This window comes from Theropithecus gelada, chromosome 14 (assembly GCF_003255815.1).
Source record: "Theropithecus gelada isolate Dixy chromosome 14, Tgel_1.0, whole genome shotgun sequence".
Taxonomy (NCBI): Eukaryota; Metazoa; Chordata; class Mammalia; order Primates; family Cercopithecidae; genus Theropithecus; species Theropithecus gelada.
In genome coordinates, this window is record NC_037682.1 from 63,648,922 (window position 1) to 63,670,307 (window position 21,386).

Consider the following 21,386-nt stretch of genomic DNA (forward strand, 5'->3'; position numbering starts at 1 on the left):
TTTAAATCACTCTAGCAAATCTGCTACCTTACCTCACTATAGAATGGGCTGAATCTAATAATTGCTATATCATATTCTGAATAAAGTAAATCTGATTTAGAATCTCTTTGTCTGTTTGGTGTAATTTAATGCTGCTTTCCTGATCTTTCTGCTGTCTACAGAGCCAGAGCCCAGAGGTGGAGCAGTTAGGGAGGGTTGTGGAACTGGACAGTGACATGGTAGATATCACCCAGGAGCCAGTTTTGGATACCATGTTAGAAGAGAGCATGCCTGAGGATCAGGAACCTGTGTCTGCCTCGACACATATTGCATCTTCACTGGGAATTAATCCACATGTCTTACAGGTGACGTCCTAACCCACCTTTTTTACGACAGAAAGCCAAACTAATATTTTATCTCCATTGCATAGGATCAGGTATCTTCCTTGGTTATTAAGACCATTAAGTGCTCACTGTAATGGGAAAAAAAAAATACAAGAATATGGCCAATATCTGGGCCTCATTCTCTTATTCAAGGAGAGAAGGCTATATTGAGAACTAGTAGATAGGGCTTCTGGTTTTAACTGCATTAGAATCCAGAGTCCTAGTTCCAATCCCAATTTTGTTGTGTTTTGTTTTTGAGACAGTTTCTTCACTCTGTCACCCAGGCTGGAGTGGAGTGGAGTGGTGCAATATTGGTTTACTGCAGCCTCCACCTCCTGGGTTCAAGTGATTCCCCTCTCCCAGCCTCCCGAGTAGCTGAGATTACAGGCATGTACCACCACCACACCTGGCTAATTTTGTGTGTGTGTGTGTGTATTTTTAGTAGAGACGGGGTTTCACCATGTTGGTCAGTGTGGTCTCAAACTCCTGACCTCAGGTGATCTGACCACGTTGGCCTTCCAGAGTGCTAGGATTACAGGCATGAGCCACTGAACCCCGCCCCAATCTCAATTTTGTAACAATTACTTTGTGACTTTAGGCAAGTCATTTAACATCTGTGAGTACTGATTTTTCTCTGTAAAATATTTGTCTACATCACAGGGTACTTTTAAGACTCTGTATGTGCTCCACAAAATTTAAAAATTTTAATACCTGGCAGCACAGGTTTTTTAAACTATGTCTTTACTTCCCTTTATCCCAATGTCTTTTGGCATGTTATGTGTTTAACCTTTGGCTTATGTTTGACTTTAAAATTATTTTATCAGCAAACATAGCAGCTGTTGTGTGCCAGGCTCTGGTGAGACGCTATAGATAGAAGTATTGTATGAATTCTGCCTTTCAAGCACATACAGTGTAATGGGGTCCATCCATCACACAAATATACTAGCTCTGTACACAGCCTTGAGGAGGAGCAATATTTTTGGTTGTTGTAAACTGCATTTTTTTGGTACTGCCTTTCGATTCTGGGAAGCACATTCATTCTATAGATACTGCCTTTTTAGATCATGAAAGCATCATTGCTTACTGATGAAGAAGATGTAGATATGGCACTGGATCAACGCTTCAGTCGCCTTCCTTCCAAAGCAGATACTTCTCAAGAAATCTGTTCTCCGAGACTTCCCATTTCAGCATCCCACTCATCGAAAACTCGTTCATTAGGTACAGTATAAAAGATGCTATTTTACAAGAAAGCTATACAGTCATCAAATTCTGCTTTTCACTTTTCTTCTTCTCACCCAAGTGGACTTCTCTAGCAAATACCTGCCAGACAGCTATACCTGTGACATAAGGATGCTAAGAGAAATTGTACTCATAAGTATTAAGAGTAGCCAGGTTTTTTGTTTTTAGAGACAGGGTCTCTCTCTCTGTTGCACAGACTGAGAGTGCAGTTATGCAGTCGCGCTCACTACAGCCTTGAGCTCTTGGGCTCAAGCAGTCTTCCTGTCTCCGGCTCCTGAGTAGCTAAGACTACAGGCATATACCACCACTGAACTAATTGTTTTTTTAAATGTTTGTAGAGATGGATCTTGCTATCTTGCCCAGGCTGGTCTTGAACTTCTGGCCTCAAGTGATCATCCTGCCTCAGCCTCCCAAAGTGCTGAGATTACAGGTATGCATCATTGCACCTGGCAGGAGTGGCTGGTTTTTAAGAACTGTAATTACCTCTGTTTGTGCAGATGCAGAAGTGTATGGAGAAAAAAAGCATTTGTGCTTTGTTTAGGTTCAAGTTTTTGTTTGCTTATGATTGTGAATTAGATAGTAAGTTCTGACTTCCCAATTTTTATAACATTACTTAGAGAGTTCAGCAAGTTGTCCTGCACTGTACTCTTGTTGTGCAGTCCCAACAGCACTGTCCTACTGTCTTCTAGGACAAGTATTGCTTCTCATAATGCAAGAGCACATCAGATTTTTACGTTTTGCTAAACCTTTTTAAATTCCCAGGGAAGTGGTTACGTATTTGATTTTAAAGTTTTTTCTTTTCTAGTGGCCTTGTAACTATGTGGGATTGGAAATAAAGTTTTAATATCAGCAAAAAACTGAAGCAGATGTAGTTTCAACATATTTTGAAAGCCAGAGGAACTGGCAGAAAAACATTTGTTTATATTACCATAAAAACTAAATATTTTTCAATTCTTTTGAGTTCCCTTATTATCAACTTTGCTTTTTAAACGTATTTTTAACTTCCCTTTGGTATAGAGGAAAGAAAGAAAATATTTTAACCAATAAAGTATCAAACATTGTTAATAACCTTTTCCATAATGGATACTAAATCTGATACTTTAGTAACTGTTAACTCCATGCTTTAGACAAAAGCCATGTAAAATTGGGAAACAGGCACTGGTAGTAAGAACTGTCCTTCAGCAAGGCACAGTGACTCATGCCTATAATCCTAGCGCTTTAGGAGGCTGAGGAAGGAGTATGACTTGTGGCTAGGATTTGGAGAGCAGCCTGGGCAACATAGCAAGACTCCATCCCTATAATAGCTAGCTAGCTAGATAAAAATTTAAATGTTAAAAAAAATTTTTTTTAAGAACTGTCCTTCAGAAGGTCACATGTGCAATTGTAAGATACCTAGTGTGTTCTTATTTCATTGACTGTAGCTAAGAGTAGAATAGGAATTTGAGTTTTGATCATACTTTTATATGTCCTAAGAAATCGTTACCTTTAGGATTCTGATAAGGGCATGAGCAGTGGTACGAGATTTAACCTTGGCTTATCTCCTAGTCCTGTCACTTTGTGAATTTGGACAAGTTACTTCTCTGAGCTCAGTTTTCTCGTATATACAATAGGAATGATAGTAATGCTAATCATTTAAAAGTTTTTGAGGCCAAGCGCAGTGACTCATGCCTGTAATCCCAGCACTCTGGGAGGCTGAGGCAGGTGGATCACGAGGTCAGGAGTTCAAGACCAGCCTGGCCTAGACGGTGAAACTCAGTCTCTACTAAAAATACTGAAAAATTAGCCAGGTGTGGTGGTGGGTGCCTGTAATCCCAGCTGCTCAGGAGGCTGAGGCAGAGAATTGCTTGAACCCAGGAGGCAGAGGTTGCAATGAGCCGAGATCATGCCACTGCACTCCAGCCAGGGCTACAGGGTGAGATTCTGTCTCCTAAAAAAAAGTTTTTGAAGAGTGTAATGAAATAACCTACACAAATGGCTTATACAGAGTCTGCTGCATATTTTTAAACAGTATTAATAGTGTTGTTGCTTTTATTATTGTTGTAGATGTCATTATCATCATCATTAGAATCTTGTCCTGATTTCCTAGTTCAAAGAGTAATTTTTGCAAAATCTGACTTAGCCTGCTTCTGGTCATCCACATCTGATATAAGTAATTTGATAAAACGTCGAATGATTTCAGCCTTACTGATTTTTGTTATTGTTCAGGAAACAATAGCTTGTGTTTTGTAATAGTCTTTCTCCCCTTCATTCCCTCTTCATTTCAGTTGGTGGGTTACTACAATCAAAATTTACAAGTGGAGCTTTTCTTTCACCAAGTGCCTCTGTGCAAGAATGTCGTACTCCCAGAACAGCATCTTTAATGAATATCACATCCACATCCTGTTGGTCTGTTCCTCCACCCCTGACTTCTGTGTTCACAATACCCAGCCCAGCCCCTGAGGTTCCGTTGAAAACAGTGGGTACACGTAGGCAACTAGGCCTAGTCCCTCGTGAAAAGTCTGTCACCTATGGCAAGGGAAAACTCTTGATGGACATGGCCCTGTTCATGGGACGCTCATTTCGTGTTGGTTGGGGTCCCAACTGGACTCTTGCTAATAGTGGAGAACAGCTGAATGGCTCTCATGAACTAGAAAATCATCAGATTGCTGATTCTATGGAGTTTGGATTCCTGCCCAATCCAGTAGCTGTTAAATCGTGAGTCACATTTCATGATGCTTTTTGAGAAAGACAACATGATAGGTGAAAAAAACTATTCATTATCAGGAGGTTAGGGCCCTGCTTTGTCATCTTTCTAGATATAGTCTTAGAGAGTGTGTGTATTTTTTTTGGTTTTTTTTTTGAGACGGAGTTTCGCTCTATTGCCCAGGCTGGAGCGCAGTGGCACAATCTCAGCTCGCTGCAACCTCTGCCTCCCGATCTCAAGCTCTTCTCCTGCCTCAGCCTCCTGATAAGCTGGGATTACAGGTACATGCCACCACACCCAGCTAATTTTTGTATTTTTAGTAGAGACGCAGTTTCACCATATTGGCCAGGCTGGCCTTGAACTCCTGACCTCAGGTAATCCACCCACCTTAGCCTCCCAAAGTGCTGGGATTACAGGCGAGAGCCACTGCACCTGGCCCAATTTTAAATAGTAGAAGATAATTGTGTAATTATAAATAAATGATTAATAAGATGACTGTTTTGCACCATCAGATTATGAAGAGTATATAATACTTACCTAATGGCTAAACTTTAGTTGGAAAAGTAACAGACCCAAAGCTAATACTGCAGCATTCCTTTGGTTTTCAGCCTTTTTATTGAATTAGTTGTTTTTTTCCTGATTTTTTGCTTAAAAATTAGTGATTTCTTCATATACAAATGATATTCTCAACTAAGCACATTTCCTGTGTCTTTCATAAAGTAGGTGTATGAACCGTGGAGAATCCATGTATAAGTATTTGGACATTCTGTATATATATATATGTATGTTATAGTCTATTCATATATAGTTATATGTTTCTCTGCCTTCCTGATTAACAAATGCATATATGTGGGTATAGTTCTGCCTATACTTTATATATATAATAAATAGATATGCCTTACAGATAATATATAAATTTTTCTGGTAGCTGTCAGGCAGTATGTATGCAGTGTCCTATGTAAAATATGTGACATTTTCATATTTACTTTTTATAATTATAACAAATTATGTCATCTTTGCAACAGATTAAATTAAGGTGATCACCTTTTTTTTTTTTTTTTTTTTTTTTGGAGACGGAGTCTTGCTCTGTCGCCCAGGCTGGAGTGCAGTGGCTGGATCTCAGCTCACTGCAAGCTCCGCCTCCCGGGTTTACGCCATTCTCCTGCCTCAGCCTCCCGAGTAGCTGGGACTACATTAGCTGGGAGTACAGGCGCCCGCCACCTCGCCCGGCTAGTTTTTTGTATTTTTTAGTAGAGACGGGGTTTCACCGTGTTGGCCAGGATGGACTCGATCTCCTGACCTCGTGATCCGCCCGTCTCAGCCTCCCAAAGTGCTGGGATTACAGGCTTGAGCCACCGCGCCCGGCCGGTGATCACCTATTATCCTTCATATTTATGTATTTTTGAGACAGTGTCTCACTTGTCACCTAGGCTGGAGTGCAGGTGCATAAGTCTCCACTTCCTGGGCTTAAGTGATCTTCCCACCTCAGCTCCCCAAGTAACTGGGACTACAGGTGCACACCACCATGCTTGACTAATTTTTTGTATTTTTTGTAGGGATGGGGTTTCACCATGTTTCCTGAGCTCAAGTGTTGCTCTACCTTGGCCTCCCAAAGTGCTGAGATTACAGGCGTGAGCCACCCTGCCCAGACTATCCTTCATTTTTAAAGTTGACTTTGAAAAAATAAAAAACAACAATGTCTCTTGAACCTCACAATTAAGAATGTTGATCCTAAATTTAGTTATTCTAGGTTAAGCATTATCTTGTAAATTTTGAAGGTTATTAATATCAGTCTTGAAAATTGGATCAAGGGACCAGGTACAGTGGCTCACGCCTGTCATCCCAGCACTTTGGGAGACCAAGGTTAGGGCAGGGTAGACCAAGGTAGGTCACTTGAGGTCAGGAGTTCAAGACCAGCCTGGCCAACATGGTGAAACTCCGTCTCTACTAAAATTACAAAAAGTAGCCGGGCATGATGGTGCACATTTGTAATCCCAGCTACTAGGGAGGCTGAGGCAGAAGAATCGCTTGAAGCCAGGAGGCGGAGGTTGCAGTAGCCGAGATCATGCCACTGCATTCTAGCCTCGGTGACAGTGTGAGACTCCATCTCAAAAAAAAAAAAAAAAAAAATTGGAACAAGCCCAGCTTAGCTATATATATGCCCATTGTAATTTAGAATCAGTTCTTTAGTATCTATAAGCTTAGCCTCATGACTTTTGATACCCAAGTATAATTTGAGAAACAGGTATCCCACAATAACTTTTGACCCTTGAGTTTTACCCAGTTGAAAATCTAACTGTTAGGATTCGCATGCTTGTTACAACCTGGCCTAAGAAGCCTTTGTATTCTGAATGCATTAATCAGATTTTTTTTTCCCCAATATATAGCAGATAAGTTCAGTATAGTTTAAGGAACAAAATTTCTTTAAAACCACAGTGAAATGTTTGCCTTCTGTTTGTAACCACAAAAAGAAACAGTGGTTTGGTTGAAGTGAAATCTTAGCTTCTGTCTTAGGTTCATTTTCTATTCTATTCTTCATTTGCTCTTGTAGCCTAACTGAGTCCCCATTCAAAGTTCACTTAGAAAAACTCAGTTTGAGACAAAGGAAGCCAGATGAAGACATGAAATTATATCAGACACCTCTGGAGCTCAAATTAAAACACAGCACTGTCCATGTGGATGAACTGTGCCCTCTCATTGTCCCCAATCCGGGAGTTGCTGTCATTCATGACTATGCAGATTGGGTTAAAGAAACATCAGGAGACTTACCAGAAGCACAAAGTGAGTATACATTATGTTTTTAATCTTTGATGTCCCAGTAATAGGGGTGGTAGTGTACACAGGAGTTCTTGATACCAGTCTAGTAGGTAAATGCCTGTGCTTGTCATTTTCTGAGGATGAGTTTAAGCAGATTCCCAAGCAAGAAGAAATTGTCACTATATTCTTGTCACTTTGTTCTTTTACCCATTAATGTGCAAATTCTTCCACAAAGAATTGTAGCCGGTCAAATCCTTGGATTTATAAAATTGCGTTTCTTACCCAATCCAGAGAACATAGGGAGAGAGATACAGTCCTTCTTGTTTTTCTTTTCTTTTTTTTTTTGTTTGAGACAGGGTCTCACTCTGTCACTGTAGCTGGGACAACAGGCACGCGCCACCACGCCCAGCTGATTTTTGTTTTCTCAGTAGAGATGAGGTTTCACCATGTTGGCCAGGATTGTCTCCATCTCTTGACCTCATGATCTGCCCGCCTCGGCCTCCCAAAGTGCTGGGATTACAGGCGTGAGCACCCGGCCCCTTCTTGCTTTTCTAAATCCTGTCCATTGTTCCATGTCCAGCTCCAGTACTATTGGTCTTCCCAGCAACTTTGTTGTATTTCCTCTTCTTGGCTTCTCTCATGATTACCGTTCTCCCCTATCATGACCATGTTTTTCTGAATCAATACTTTGATAAAGGGGTTCTCTAATTTGTTAATATTTCAAACAATAGAAAAATCATTCTGTTAATATTTCAAACAGTAGAAAAATCATTTTGTTTTGCACATCACCTTTATTGAAAATGGGCTGTTTTAGAATGTCCTGTGCCACACATTTTGGGATTTGTTTATGTTCCTTCAGTTCTTTGTATTTACTTAATTGTCTCATTGTCTTTTCAAATGTGTAAGTTATTTTACCAGTGCATACTTGTAAGTGGCTTAAATGATAAACAGTGCTTTTTTTTTTTTTTTTTTTTTTTTTTTGAGACGGAGTCTTGCTCTGTCGCCCAGGCTGGAGTGCAGTGGCCGGATCTCAGCTCACTGCAAGCTCCGCCTCCCGGGTTCACGCCATTCTCCTGCCTCAGCCTCCCGAGTAGCTGGGACTACAGGCGCCCGCCACCGAGCCTGGCTAGTTTTTTGTATTTTTTAGTAGAGACGGGGTTTCACCGTGTCAGCCAGGATGGTCTCGATCTCCTGACCTCGTGATCCGCCCGTCTCGGCCTCCCAAAGTGCTGGGATTACAGGCTTGAGCCACCGCGCCCGGCCTAAACAGTGCTTTTGTAGATTGATTTTTGTAGATAGAATTTGATCAAAGTAGACATCATCTGAGATGACATTAGCCATAATTAGGCTTGGGGAACCTATTTAACGGTTACATTTGTTACGTAAGTACCACAGAAACATGATGTGAGCAAGCATTTATTTATACCATATACTTCTGGAAATTATAAGATGAAGCTGAGTGAGGTAGAGACAGATTCAGGGTAATCAACTTGAGTGGTTGTTCGAGATGTTTATTAATTTATGTATTTTTAACATCACAGTTAGAAGGATGCCCTCTGCGAAGTTGTAAGGCTTTGTCTCATAACATTGTTTTTCTCTTCCTGCCTTAGTTGTGAAGCACTGGAGCCTGACATGGACACTATGTGAAGCCCTATGGGGCCACCTGAAGGAGCTTGACAGCCAGCTAAATGAACCCTGTGAATACATTCAAATTCTAGAGCGAAGAAGAGCTTTCTCCCGCTGGCTATCCTGTACTGCCACACCTCAGATTGAAGAGGAAGTCTCCTTAACCCATAAAAGCAGCCCTGTGGAAGCTGTATTCAGCTACCTTACAGGCAAAAGGATCAGTGAGGCCTGCTCTCTGGCCCAGCAGTCAGGTGGGGAAGGATTATGGTCCTTCTCTGCGCCCCTGTCGCCTTCCTACTCATTGCCTCCTTCCTGTCCCCCCGACTGTGCATTTCCCTTTGACTTCTAGTCTGTGAGTGTTAATTGTGGACTTCCCAGGAAGATTGCTGGTTCCTGTGGAATATGTAATGTAACATAAAATTTAAATGTTAATCAAGTAAACAATGTTTAAGGTCCTAAACAGAGAATTAGAAGACATACTTCAGGTGCGCGCAGTGGCTCATGCCTGTAATTCCAGCACTGTGGTAGGCCAAGTGGGGTGGATCACACCCACCTATTCCTGTAGAATAGGAACCATGACGGGTTTGGTTTTTTTGTTTTGTTTTGTTTTGAGAGAGTTTCTTGTTGCCCATGCTAGAGTACAGTGGTGCCATCTCGGCTCACTGCAACCTCCTCCTCCCGGGTTCAAGTGATTCTCCTGCCTCAGCCTCCCAAGTAACTGAGATTACAGGTGCCTGCTATCACACCTGGCTAATTTTTGTATTTTAGTAGAGACAGGGTTTCACCATGTTGGTCAGGCTGGTCTCGAACTCCTGACCTCAGGTGATCCACCCACGTTTGCCTTCCAAAGGGCTGGAATTACAGGTGTGAGCCACTGTGCCCAGCCGAACTGTGTCTTCTAATTCTTTTTTTTAGGACCTTAAACATTGTTTACTTGATTAAAATTTAAATTTTATGTTACATTACATTTGTAATAAAACTGGAAAGCATAGATAAGCTATAAATCAAAATCAACTATAAGCAGTACTCTGAATTGCTATAAAATATGTTCTGTATCAATTCACTTCATTCAAATAAATACATAGAAGTTGAATTTCTGGATTGAGGTACTCACTGGCTTTTTAAAAGGAATTTGTATGCATATATTTACTTTTTAAAGTTCCGTTTCACTAATGAGGCAATTCAGCAGGTGCTTAATGACTGCCTAGATATAAATCTTTTTTTTTTTTTTCTTTTTTCTTTTTTCTTTTTTTTAAGACAGAATCTGTCTCTGTGTCACCCAGGCTGCTGGAGTGTAGTGGAGTGCAGTGGAATGATCTCAGCTCACTGCAACCTCCATCTCCTGGGTTCAAGCAATTCTTCTGCCTCAGCTTCCTGAGTAGCTGGGATTACAGGTGCCTGCCATCGTGCCCAGCTAGTTTTTTGTTTTTTGTTTTTTTTGGTAGAGACACGGTTTCACCATGTTGGCCAGGCTGGTCTCAAACTCCTGACTTCCAGTGATCTACCCACTTTGGCCTCCCTACTGCTGGGATTACAGGTGTGAGCCACTGTGTCTGGCCATAAGTCTTGATAAGAATACAGGATGGCATAGCTCAGCTTAATCTAATATGATTAGATCGTTATTCAAACCTTGATTGTTGGAACCTCATTTATCCAAAGCCAACTAATTGGAGCCATTGACTGGATTTATTTTGAAGGGTTTGGCTAGTTTTGGGATTATAAAGAACAAATCACAGGAAAAGCCAGAATCAGTAAGCTATATAAAGGGCTTGTTGCATTCCACTATCACTACACATTTAACCTCGTAGCTTTCTTTTTTTTCTTTTATTTTTTAAATAGAGATGGGGTCTATTTGTTGACCAGGCTGGTCTCAAACTCCTGGCCTCCTTCCTCAGCCTCCCAAAGTGCTGGGATTAGAGGCATGAGCCACCACATCCAGCCTCAGTCTGGTACTTTTATGGTCTTTCTGCATTTCTACAGTGAGAATTTATCTTTGGGATTGATCTTCTATGAACTTAGAATGATTATGAATCATTTAAAAAAGGTTATGCTCACCAGGACACCAACATGTAATAGGAAGGAAAATGCCAAAAGTCAGATTCTTAGGTCTATTCATTCATAAACTGCACTTTCTTCCTTTTTATTTTGACTCAAAGGCTTAAACCTCTGGTAAAGGTACTGCCTTTTAGGTTACTAAAGCTTTTGCTTTACTACTCCCCCCTCCGTTTTTTGGGGGGTGTTTTTTTGTTGTTGTTTTGCAAGACAGAGTCTTGCTGTGTCCCCCAGGATGGAGTGTGGTGGCATAATCTCAGCTCACTACAACCTTCGCCTCCTGGGTTCAAGCGATTCTCCTGCCTCAGCCTCCTGAGTAGCTGGGATTAACAGGTATGTGCCACCACACCCGGCTAATTTTTATATTTTTAGTAGAGATGCCATTTCGTCATGTTGGCCAGGCTGGTCTCGAACTCCTGACTTCAGGTGATCTGCCTGCCTCAGCCTCCCAAAGTGCTGGGATTACAGGCGTGAACCACTGCTTCCAGCCTTTTTTTTTTTCCTTTCCCCCCCACCCCACCCCCAGACAGAGTCTTGGTATCACCCAGGCTGGAGTGCAGTGGTGCAGTCTCTGCTTACTGCACTTTCTGCCTTCTGGGTTCAAGTGATTCTCATGTCTCAGCCTCTTGAGTAGCAGGAACTCCAGTCAGGTGCCACCACACCAGGCTGATTTTTGTATTTTTAGTAGAGACAAGGTTTCACTATGTTGGCCAGGTTGGTCTCGAACTCCTGACCCCAAGTAATCTGCCCGCCTTGGCTTCCCAGAGCACTGGGATTACAGGTGTGAGCCACCGTGCCCAGTGTTTTCCTCCATTTTTCCTTTTTATGTTTAAGATGGAGTCTCGCTCTTGTTGCCCAGGTTGGAGTGCAGTGGTGCAATTTTGGCTCACTGCAACCTCCACCTCATGGGTTCAAGCGATTCTCTCACCATGTTGGTCAGGCTGGTCTCAGACTCCTGACCTCAAGCGATCCACCTACCTTGGCCTTCCAAAGTGCTGGGATTACAAGCATGAGCCACCATGTCGGGCTCTTTTCTTCCATTTTGTAGCTGAGGTGTCTTGCCTAGTATCACAGAAGTAGTGGTAGATCTGTTGTTGATTTCTATATGTTACTCAGTCTATATGTAATTTAGGTTAAACTACTTTGCAAATTTTCTATCCAAGCAGAAAATGGTAAGTTTTTGATCAATATTTTGGCACTACTGTAGAAAGCAGTTACCGATTTTAAGTCCTCCCTTCTGAAGCCTGGAAGAAATAAAGATGATGCCCCCAAGTGTTTGACCAAGTCCGTAAACCCTTAGTAATAACCAAAAAACTTCATTTCTCTTATAGGTGATCATCGTCTGGCTCTTCTTTTATCTCAGTTTGTGGGTAGCCAGTCAGTCCGGGAGCTGCTCACCATGCAGTTGGTGGATTGGCATCAGCTCCAGGCCGACTGCTTCATCCAGGATGAAAGACTGCGCATCTTTGCTCTGTTGGCTGGAAAACCGGTATCTTCTACTTTTACCATAATATCTCACATCAGCTTTTTCATAAATCGAAGCTGGTTTGAGGTTGAGGCAAGGAGTGATCTTTGTAAATTGTGCACAGTTACACAAAATGTGTTACACATTGGCCAATTTGTTTTCAAATTATAAAGACAGGCATGCACACTATTTTAAAATTCTAGTTGTATAGAAATTAAAATGTTAAAATATATCATATCCCATATCATATAGCAGTAAACAATATAAATAATTTATCTTCCCAGAAATATTCTATTTTTGTTAATTAATTTTTTTGAGACAGGGTCTGGCTCTGTTGCCTAGGCAGGAGTACAGTGGGGTGATCTTGGCTCACTGCATCCTCCATCTCCTAAGTCCAAGTGATCCTCTCACCTGAGCTTCCCAAGTAGCTGGGACTACAGGCATATGCCACCATACATAGCTAATTTTTAAGTCTACATCCGCATATATGTTGTTCCTATTTACATGTTTGTAATATACAGATGAAATATACAAAGCATTCTGTGATTATTTTTATTTTTTTCATTTAAAAAAGAATTTATAGCGATAGGGTCTCAATATGTTGCCTAGGCTCGTCTTGAACTCCTGGCCTAAAGGGATCCTGCCACCTAGGTCTCCCAAAGTGTTGAGATTACAGGGATGAGCCACCACACCAGCCCTGCAGCTTTTTTTTGAGAGAGAGTCTCGCTCTGTTGCCCAGGTTGGAGTGCAGTGGTGCTATCTGAGCTCACTGCAAGCTCCACCTCCCAGGTTCACATCATTCTCCTGCCTCAACCTCCTGAGTAGCTAGGACTACAGGCACCTGCCACCATGCCTGGCTAATTTTTTATATTTTAAGTAGAGATGGGGTTTCGTCGTCTTAGCCAGGATGGTCTCGATCTCCTGATCTCCTGATCTCCTCATCAGCCTCCTGAAGTGCTGGGATTACAAGCATGAGCCACCACGCCTGGCCCCATGTCATGAATCATTATTCTTTTTTTTTTTTCTTTTGAGATGGAGTTTCACTTTTGTTGGCTAGGCCAGAGTGCAGTGGCACAATCGTGGCACTGCAACCTTTGTGTCCTGGGATCAGGCGATTCTCCTGCCTCCCCAGTAGTTGGGATTACAGGCGCCTGCCACCAAGCCTGGCTAATTTTTGTATTTTTAGTAGAGACAGGATTTCACCATGTTGGCCAGGCCAGTCCCAAATTCCCGACCTCAGGTGATCTACCCACCTCTGCCTCCCAAAGTGCTGGGATTACAGGCGTGATCCACTGCACCCGGCATTTTTTTTTTTTTTTTTTTTTGTATTTTTAATAGAAATGGGGTTTCACTGTGTTGACCAGGCTGGTCTGGAACTCCTAACCTCAGGTAATCCAACCACCTCGGCCTCCCAAAGTGCTGGGATTACAGGCATGAGCCACAGCGCCTGGCTGGCATTATTCTTTTTTATAGCCACTTATGTTCCATTTTATGACTGTTGGGTTGTAATTATTTTAAGTCATTTCTCTTATCACTGCCTACCTCTTACATTATTATCTTAAAGTATTATAAATTAAATTTTCAGAAATAAAAATGTAACTGGTCAGAATTTATGCTCATTTTAAAGCTTTATACATTGACAACCTTAGACAGTGAGAAGATCTCCTGTCTGCTCTCAGTGGCTCTCATCTCATTTGAGTATTGATTGATTATTTGTTTAAATTCTGGGGCCAGGCACGGTGGCTGATTCCTGTAATCACAGTGCTTTGGGAGGCTGAGGAGGGAGGATTGCTCGAAACCAGGAATTCAAGGCCAGCCTGGGCCACATAGTGCAACTGTGTATCAATCGATCGATCAGTTGGCCAATAAAAATAAGTAAATAATCAATATTCCCTCTCACTTCCTGAGATTTTATTATATTTGTATATTTTATATCTGAATCATTTAAAATGTTCCTTGAATAAGTGAATATTCACTTCAGTGTTATTGCACACACAGGTAATGACAAGGTAGAATATAGCCGTGGTGATGATTTTGTTTCCCACAGGTGTGGCAGCTCTCAGAAAAGAAGCAAATAAACGTGTGCTCCCAATTGGATTGGAAACGCTCCCTGGCTATCCATCTTTGGTATTTGCTTCCACCAACAGCCTCCATTTCTAGGGCGCTCAGCATGTATGAAGAAGCATTTCAGGTATATGTGGCCAGTAGAGCCAAGCAAAAATCTTGCTGGGTGTTATGTTTTTGCCAGGGAAATCCTGCAGAGAAAAAAAACCCTATCAAATTACATTTCATAATACTTTTAAGTAACTGCCTTTTTTTAAAGTATTGTAAAATTGAAGTGGAGCCAGGAAATCTGATGAGAAACTATCCTTTACTCCTTCCTCTGGACAAGGCTACTTCCCCAAGTGTCTGTTTTTATTTTATTTAATATCATGAGATTCCACAGTTGACTCTCTGACTGCTGGTTTCCTGCCTCTAAATCAGAGGGTTCTTCTTCATTTCTGATGCTGTCTTATTTCTTTGGGAATTCCCTGTTATACAGCCTGACCTCAGATTTGGTTTATCTTCAAACTTAGTTCTGAAATTTGCCTCTAAATATAATATTTTATATTCCTTGTGAGTTTTGAGGTTAAAAGTATTGTTACTTTTAACATCAGTTCTTGAATTATCTTACTGTTCATATTTCATGCTTGTCTTTCATATTGTTCTCTCAGAATTACTTGTCAGGAGTAAGAGAACACTAAAGAAACTTGAGTATCTTAAGAATTGTGGCAAGATAAGTATGGGGGGTTAGTGATAGCTACTTGAAATCTTTACCAGTCCATCGAAGACAAATGAAATCCATCATTGACCAAAAAATGTTGTTTTTTTTTTGTTTTTTTTTTTTTTTTTTGAGACGGAGTCTCGCTCTGTCGCCCAGGCTGGAGTGCAGTGGTGCGATCTCGGCTCACTGCAAGCTCCGCCTCCCGGGTTCCCGCCATTCTCCTGCCTCAGCCTCCCGAGTAGCTGGGACTACAGGCGCCGCCACCACGCCCGGCTAGTTTTTTGTATTTTTAGTAGAGACGGGGTTTCACTGTGTTAGCCAGGATGGTCTCGATCTCCTGACCTCGTGATCCGCCCGTCTCGGCCTCCCAAAGTGCTGGGATTACAGGCTTGAGCCACCGCGCCCGGCCCCAAAAAATGTTTAAACTCCCTGATAGATCCTTTGGGTTGTCTATTCACTTTTCTTTTCTTTTTTTTTTTTTTTGAGACGGAGTCTTGCTCTGTCGCCCAGGCTGGAGTGCAGTGGCCGGATCTCAGCTCACTGCAAGCTCTGCCTCCCGGGTTCCCGCCATTCTCCTGGCTCAGCCTCCCGAGTAGCTGGGACTACAGGCGCCCGCCACCGCGCCCAGCTAGTTTTTTGTATTTTTTAGTAGAGACGGGCTTTCACCGTGTTAGCCAGGATGGTCTCGATCTCCTGACCTCGTGATCCGCCCGTCTCGGCCTCCCAAAGTGCTGGGATTACAGGCTTGAGCCACCACGCCCGGCCTATTCACTTTTCTTTTGAGATGTAGTCTCGCTGTGTAGCCCAGGCTGGAGTGCAGTGGCATGATCTCGGCTTACTGTAACCTCTGCCTCCCGGGTTCAAGTGATTCTCCTGCCTCAGCCTCCTGAGGAACTGCAGGCACGTGCCACTATGCCTGGCTAATTTTTTGTATTTCTAGTAGAGGTGGGGTTTCACCATGTTAGCCAGGATGGTCTCGATCTCCTGACCTTGTGATCTGCCCGCCTCGGCCTCCTAAAGTGCTAGGATTACAGGTGTGAGCCACTGTGCCTAGCTTTTTTTTTTTTTTTTTTTTTTAATCGAGATCAGATCTCATTCTGTCACCCAAAACTTGAGTGAAGTGCGGTGGGGCAATTACAGCTTACTGCAGCCTTGACCTCCTGGACTCTAGTCTCAGGTGACCCTCCTGCCTCAGCCTCCTGAGTAGCTGGGACTACAGGTGCATGCCACCATACCTGGCTAATTCAAACAAACAAAAAAAAAATGTTATCTTTTTATGTCAGATGGGTAATATGCCAGTGTTATCACAAGGTTCGAGGGTGGCACATCTCACACATGCATGCATGAACACCCAATCATGCTTATGAACTACAAAAAATACAATTTTATTTTTTTATTTGTAGAGATGGGGTCTTGCTATGTTGCCCTGGCAGGTCTTGAACTACTTGGCTCAAGCAGTCCTCCCACTTTCAAAGTGCTAGGATTATAGGCTCAAGCCACTGCATATGGCTGTCTACGCATGCTTAATACAGGTGTCTTAAGTATTTGAAACATAATGGCATCTAGGGCGGGTGCAGTCATTCACACCTCTAATCCTAGCACTTTGGGAGGCCAAGGCAGGTGTATTAGCTGAGGTCAGGAGTTCCAGACCAGCCTGGCCGACTTGGCAAAACACTGTCACTACTAAAAATACAAAACTTAGCCAAGTGTGGTGGTGTGCAGCTGTAATCCCAGCTACTCGGGAGGCAGAGGCAGAAGAATTGCTTGAACCTGGGAAGCGGAGGTTGCAGTGAGCCGAGATTGCCCCAGTGCACTCCAGCCTCGGTGACAAAGTAAGACTCCATCTCAAAAAAAAGAAACATGATGGCATCTAGTAAAACTGATTAGGAGCTAATGTATTGTTTTATCAAATTATTCCTTCAGAATACCTCTGACAGCGACAGATACGCCTGCTCCCCACTTCCTTCATATCTGGAGGGTTCTGGCTGTGTGATAGCGGAGGAGCAAAACTCACAGGCACAACTTCAAGATGTCTGCTTTCACCTTCTAAAACTCTACAGTGACAGGTAAACCAGAGCCAGGCTTTATTGTCACTTGCGTGCTCCATGAGCCCCAGAGGAGTCCTTTGCTGTGTCCTTTCCCTTTTATACGCCCCCAAATTACTGTAAGTCCATATAAACTTCCAAATATGACTTATAGTAGTTGAATGGAAACAGCATTACAACTAGAATTAGAAGTCTAAAAATTATTTTAATCAACTTTAATGAGTATAGTTTACATATAGTAAAGTATGTAGTGTGATAAGTTTTATAGTGATTATTGCATTGTAAGTAGCATCACAGCTAAGCTGATATTTCCACTGCCGTTGAAAAACAACTGTGTGCCCCTTTGCATTCAGTCAGATACTTATTGACTAGTTTTTTGTTACTATAAATTAGTTTTGCTGGTCTAGAATTTTATGTGGAGATCATACTGTATGTTTCTTGCGCCTAGCTTTTTTGATTCTGCATAATAATTTTGAGATTTTTTTTCATGTTTATATGTATCAAAAGTTAGTTTGGGTTTTTTTTTGGGGGGGGATACATGATTTATATATCTATTCATTTGTTGATGGACAGTTAGGTTTTCTTATTTTTGGCCATTATTGATAAATCTGCTGTGAACAGACCCAGAAGTTATTGTATCATTTTATATTCCCACGAATAATGTGTAATATCTCTAGTTGTTCCAAATACTCTTTAAAATTTGGTATTATTAGTTGTTTAAATTTTACCATTTTATTGGACATGTAGTATCTTGGTTTGTGTGTGTATATGTGTATCTGTGTGTACATGTTTATTAAAAAATGCAGGTGGCAGGATGCAGAGGCTCATGCATGTAATCCTAGCACTTTTGGAGGCCGAGGTGGGTGGATCACGAGGTCAGGAGATTGAGACCATCCTGGCTGACACAGTGAAACCCTGTCTTTACTAAAAATGCAAAAAAATTATCTGGGTGTGGTGGCGGGCACCTGTAGTCCCAGCTACTCTGGAGGTTGAGGCAGGAGAATGGCGTGAACCTGGGAGGCAGAGCTTGCAGTGAGTGGAGATCACGCCACTGCACTCCAGCCTGGGCGACACAGTGAGACTCCGTCTCAAAAAAAAAAAAAAAAAATGCAGGCAGCCGGGCCCGGTGGCTCACGCCTATAATCCCAGCACTTTGGGAGGCTGAGGCGGGTGGATCACTTGATGTCAGGGAGTCTGAGACCAACCTGGCCAACATGGTGAAACCCTGTCTCTACTAAAAATATGAAAATTAGCCGGGTGTTGTGGTAGGCACCTGTAATCTCAGCTACGTAGGAGGCTGAGGCAGGAGAATCACTTGAACCTGGGAGTTGGAGGTTGCAGTGAGCCAAGATCGCGCCACTACAGTCCAGCCTGGGTGATGAAACAAGACTCTGTCTCAAAAAAAAAAAAAAAAATTGCAGGCCAGGCATGGTGGCTCATGCTTGTAATCCCAACACTTTGGAAGGCCAAGGCCAGCAGATCATTTGAGCCCAGGAGTTCTAGGCCAGCCTGGGCAATATGGCAAATCCCTGTTTCTACTTAAAAAAAAAAAAAAAAAATTAACAGCATGTGGTGGTGTGTAGTCCCAGCTACTCAGGAGGCTGAGGTGGGAGGATCACCTGAGCATGGGAAGTCAAACCTGCAGTGAGACATGATTGCATCACTGTACTCCAGCCTGGGCAATAGGAGTAAGACCCTGTCTCCAAAAAAGAAAGAAATGCAAGGTGGTTTATGTGTCCAACAATAATATATTAACACATGCTATTATTATTTCTAACCATGTAATTAGAACTATCTCAGAGTTGGTGTTTGGTTTTTTGTTTTTTGGGGGTTTTTTTTGAATCGGATTCTTGCTCAGTTGCCCAGGCTGGAATGCAGTGGTGCGATCTCAGCTCACTACAAGCTCCGCCTCCCGGGTTCACGCCATTCTCCTTCCTTAGCCTCCCGAGTAGCTGGGACTAGAGGCACCCGCCCCCACGCCTAGCTAATTTTTTTGTATTTTTAGTAGAGACAGGGTTTCACCGTGTTAGCCAAGATGGTCTCGATCTCCTGACCTCGTGATCTGCCTGCCTCAACCTCCCAAAGTGCTGGGATTACAGGCATGAGCCACTGCACCCAGCCTTGTTTTGTTTTTAAGACAGGGTTTTGCTCTGTCACCCAGGCTGGTGTGCAGTGGAATGATCATGGCTCACTGCAGTCTCAACCGCCCGGGTTCAGGTGATCCTCTCATCTCAGCCTCACGAGTAGCTGGGGGCTGCAGGAGTGCACTACCATACTCAGCTAATTCTTGTATTTTTTGTAGAGACAAGATTTTGCCACATCGCCCAGGCTGGTCTCAAGCGCCTGGGCTCAAGCGATCCACCTGCCCTGGCCTCCTAAAGTACTGGGATTACAGGTGTCAGCCACTGCATGCAGCAGAGATGTCTTCTTACATTACCTTAGAAATACTTAAGGTTTTTGGGGTTGTTTTTCTCTAGTCACACAAATAGCTCATCTCATTTCAAATCTTTAATGTGATTTATTTTAAATACACGGTATTTAAATACATATATAATTCTTTTTTTTTTTTTTTTTTTTTTTTTTGAGACAGAGTCTCTCTCTGTCGCCCAGTCTAGAGTGCAGTGGCGCAATCTTGCCTCACTGCAACCTCTGCCTTCCAGGTTCAAGCGATTCTCCTGCCTCAGCCTCCTGAGTAGCTGGGGTTACAGGCATGCGCCACAAAGCCCAGCTAATTTTTGTATTTTTAGTAGAAACGGGATTTTGCCATGTTGGCCAGGCTGGTCTTGAACTCCTGACCTCAAGTGATCCTCCCGCCTCAGCCTCCCAAAGTGCTGGGATTACAGGTGTGAGCCATTGCACCTGACCAGTATTTAACTGTATTAATCATCTAGTAGTAAAATGTAACTAAAATTTACTATTTTAACCATTTTAAGCATACCGTTCAGTGGTATTAAGTACATTCACGTTGTTATACAATCATCACCACTCTCTCCAGAACTTTTTTCATCTTCCCATACTGGAAATTCTCATTGTTTCAGTTGCATTTCCCTAATGTCTAATGATGTTGAGCACTTTGTCATGTGCTTATTTACCGTCTGTACATCTTTGCTAAAATGTCTATTACAGGCATGAGCCACTGCACCCAGCCTTGTTTTGTTAGCCAAGGTGGTCTCGATCTCCTGACCTCGTGATCCACCCGCCTTGGCCTCCCAAAGTGCTTGAGATTACAGGCGTGAGCCACCGCACCTGGCCTAAAGTCACAAAATTTATTAGCATCAAGTTATTAATAACATTTCCTTGTTAACCATTTTAAATATCTGTAGGATCTTTAACAACATCTCTTTCCTTTTGATACTGGTAATTTGTATTCAATAATTGTGTCCTCTTTCTTTCTTGGTTGGTCTACCTAGAGTTTAGCAATCATATTGACCTTTTCAAAGAACCACCTTCTGGCTTCATTGGTTATCTCTATTGTTTATCCAGCTCATAATGGATTACAAACCTAAATTTCAACTTAACTATAAACCTTCTAGAAGAAAACAAAGCAGAAAATTTTTGCAACTGTAGGTTAGGCAGAAGATTTCTTAAGTGGACACTAAATACACAATTCATAAGAGAAAAAAATTGGTAAATTGGACTTCAACAAAATTTCAAAACTGCTTCTTATAGAAAGACTATTAAGAGAATGAAAAGGTAAACCATTGATTGGGAGAAAATACTTACAATTTGTAGATCTGACAGAAAACTTGTATCCAAGAATACATCAAGAACTCTGAAAATTCAGTAATAAGAAAGGCCAGGTATGGTGTGTCATGCCTGTATTATCCCAGCAGTTTGTGAGGCTGAAGTGGGATGATCACTTGAGCCCAGGAGTTCAAGACCAGCCTGGGCAATATAATGAGACCCCATCTCTATGAAAAAAAATTTCTTATGTCGGGTGGGCATGGTGGCATGCACTTGTAGTCCTAGCTACTTAGGAGGCTGAAGTGAGAGGATCGCTTGAGCCCAGGAGGTTGAGGTTACAATTGAGTCATTATTATTATTATTATTATTATTTTGAGATGGAGTCTCACTCTGTCAGAGTGCAGTGGTGTGATCTCACCTCACCACAACCTCTGCTTCCTGGGTTCAAGCAATTCTTGTGCCTCAGCCTCCTGAGTAGCCAGGAATACAGGCATACACTACCAATTTTTGTAGTTTTAGTAGAGACAAGAGTTTCACCATCTTGGCCAGGCTGGTCTCGAACTCCTGACCTCAAGTGATCCGCCCACCTCAGCCTTCCAGTGTGTTGGGATTACAGGCGTGAGCCACTGCACCCTGCTGTGTTTATTTTCTTGATCGTGATGGTGCCTTTACAGGTGTCTATGTTTTTTTTTTTTTTTTTTTTTTTTTT

At 42.3% G+C, this 21,386-nt stretch overlaps 1 protein-coding gene and 1 non-coding gene across 4 annotated transcripts in view; one reads left to right on the forward strand and one right to left on the reverse strand.

Annotated features, from left to right (window-relative positions):
* The window catches only part of NUP98 (nucleoporin 98), a 130,901-nt gene that overhangs the window by 94,446 nt on the left and 15,069 nt on the right, over positions 1-21,386 (forward strand). For all 3 annotated transcript variants that reach the window (XM_025358533.1, XM_025358532.1, XM_025358534.1), the window contains exons 21-28: positions 162-344; positions 1,424-1,580; positions 3,866-4,295; positions 6,836-7,065; positions 8,652-8,918; positions 12,051-12,208; positions 14,232-14,375; positions 16,872-17,014. In XM_025358533.1, coding sequence (XP_025214318.1) covers positions 162-344; positions 1,424-1,580; positions 3,866-4,295; positions 6,836-7,065; positions 8,652-8,918; positions 12,051-12,208; positions 14,232-14,375; positions 16,872-17,014 — 1,712 coding nt within the window. The remainder of the gene's footprint in view (positions 1-161; positions 345-1,423; positions 1,581-3,865; positions 4,296-6,835; positions 7,066-8,651; positions 8,919-12,050; positions 12,209-14,231; positions 14,376-16,871; positions 17,015-21,386) is intronic.
* On the reverse strand, positions 16,226-16,327 carry LOC112607514. The gene has a single exon (XR_003115851.1). It is a non-coding gene; the product is annotated as a small nucleolar RNA U13 (small nucleolar RNA).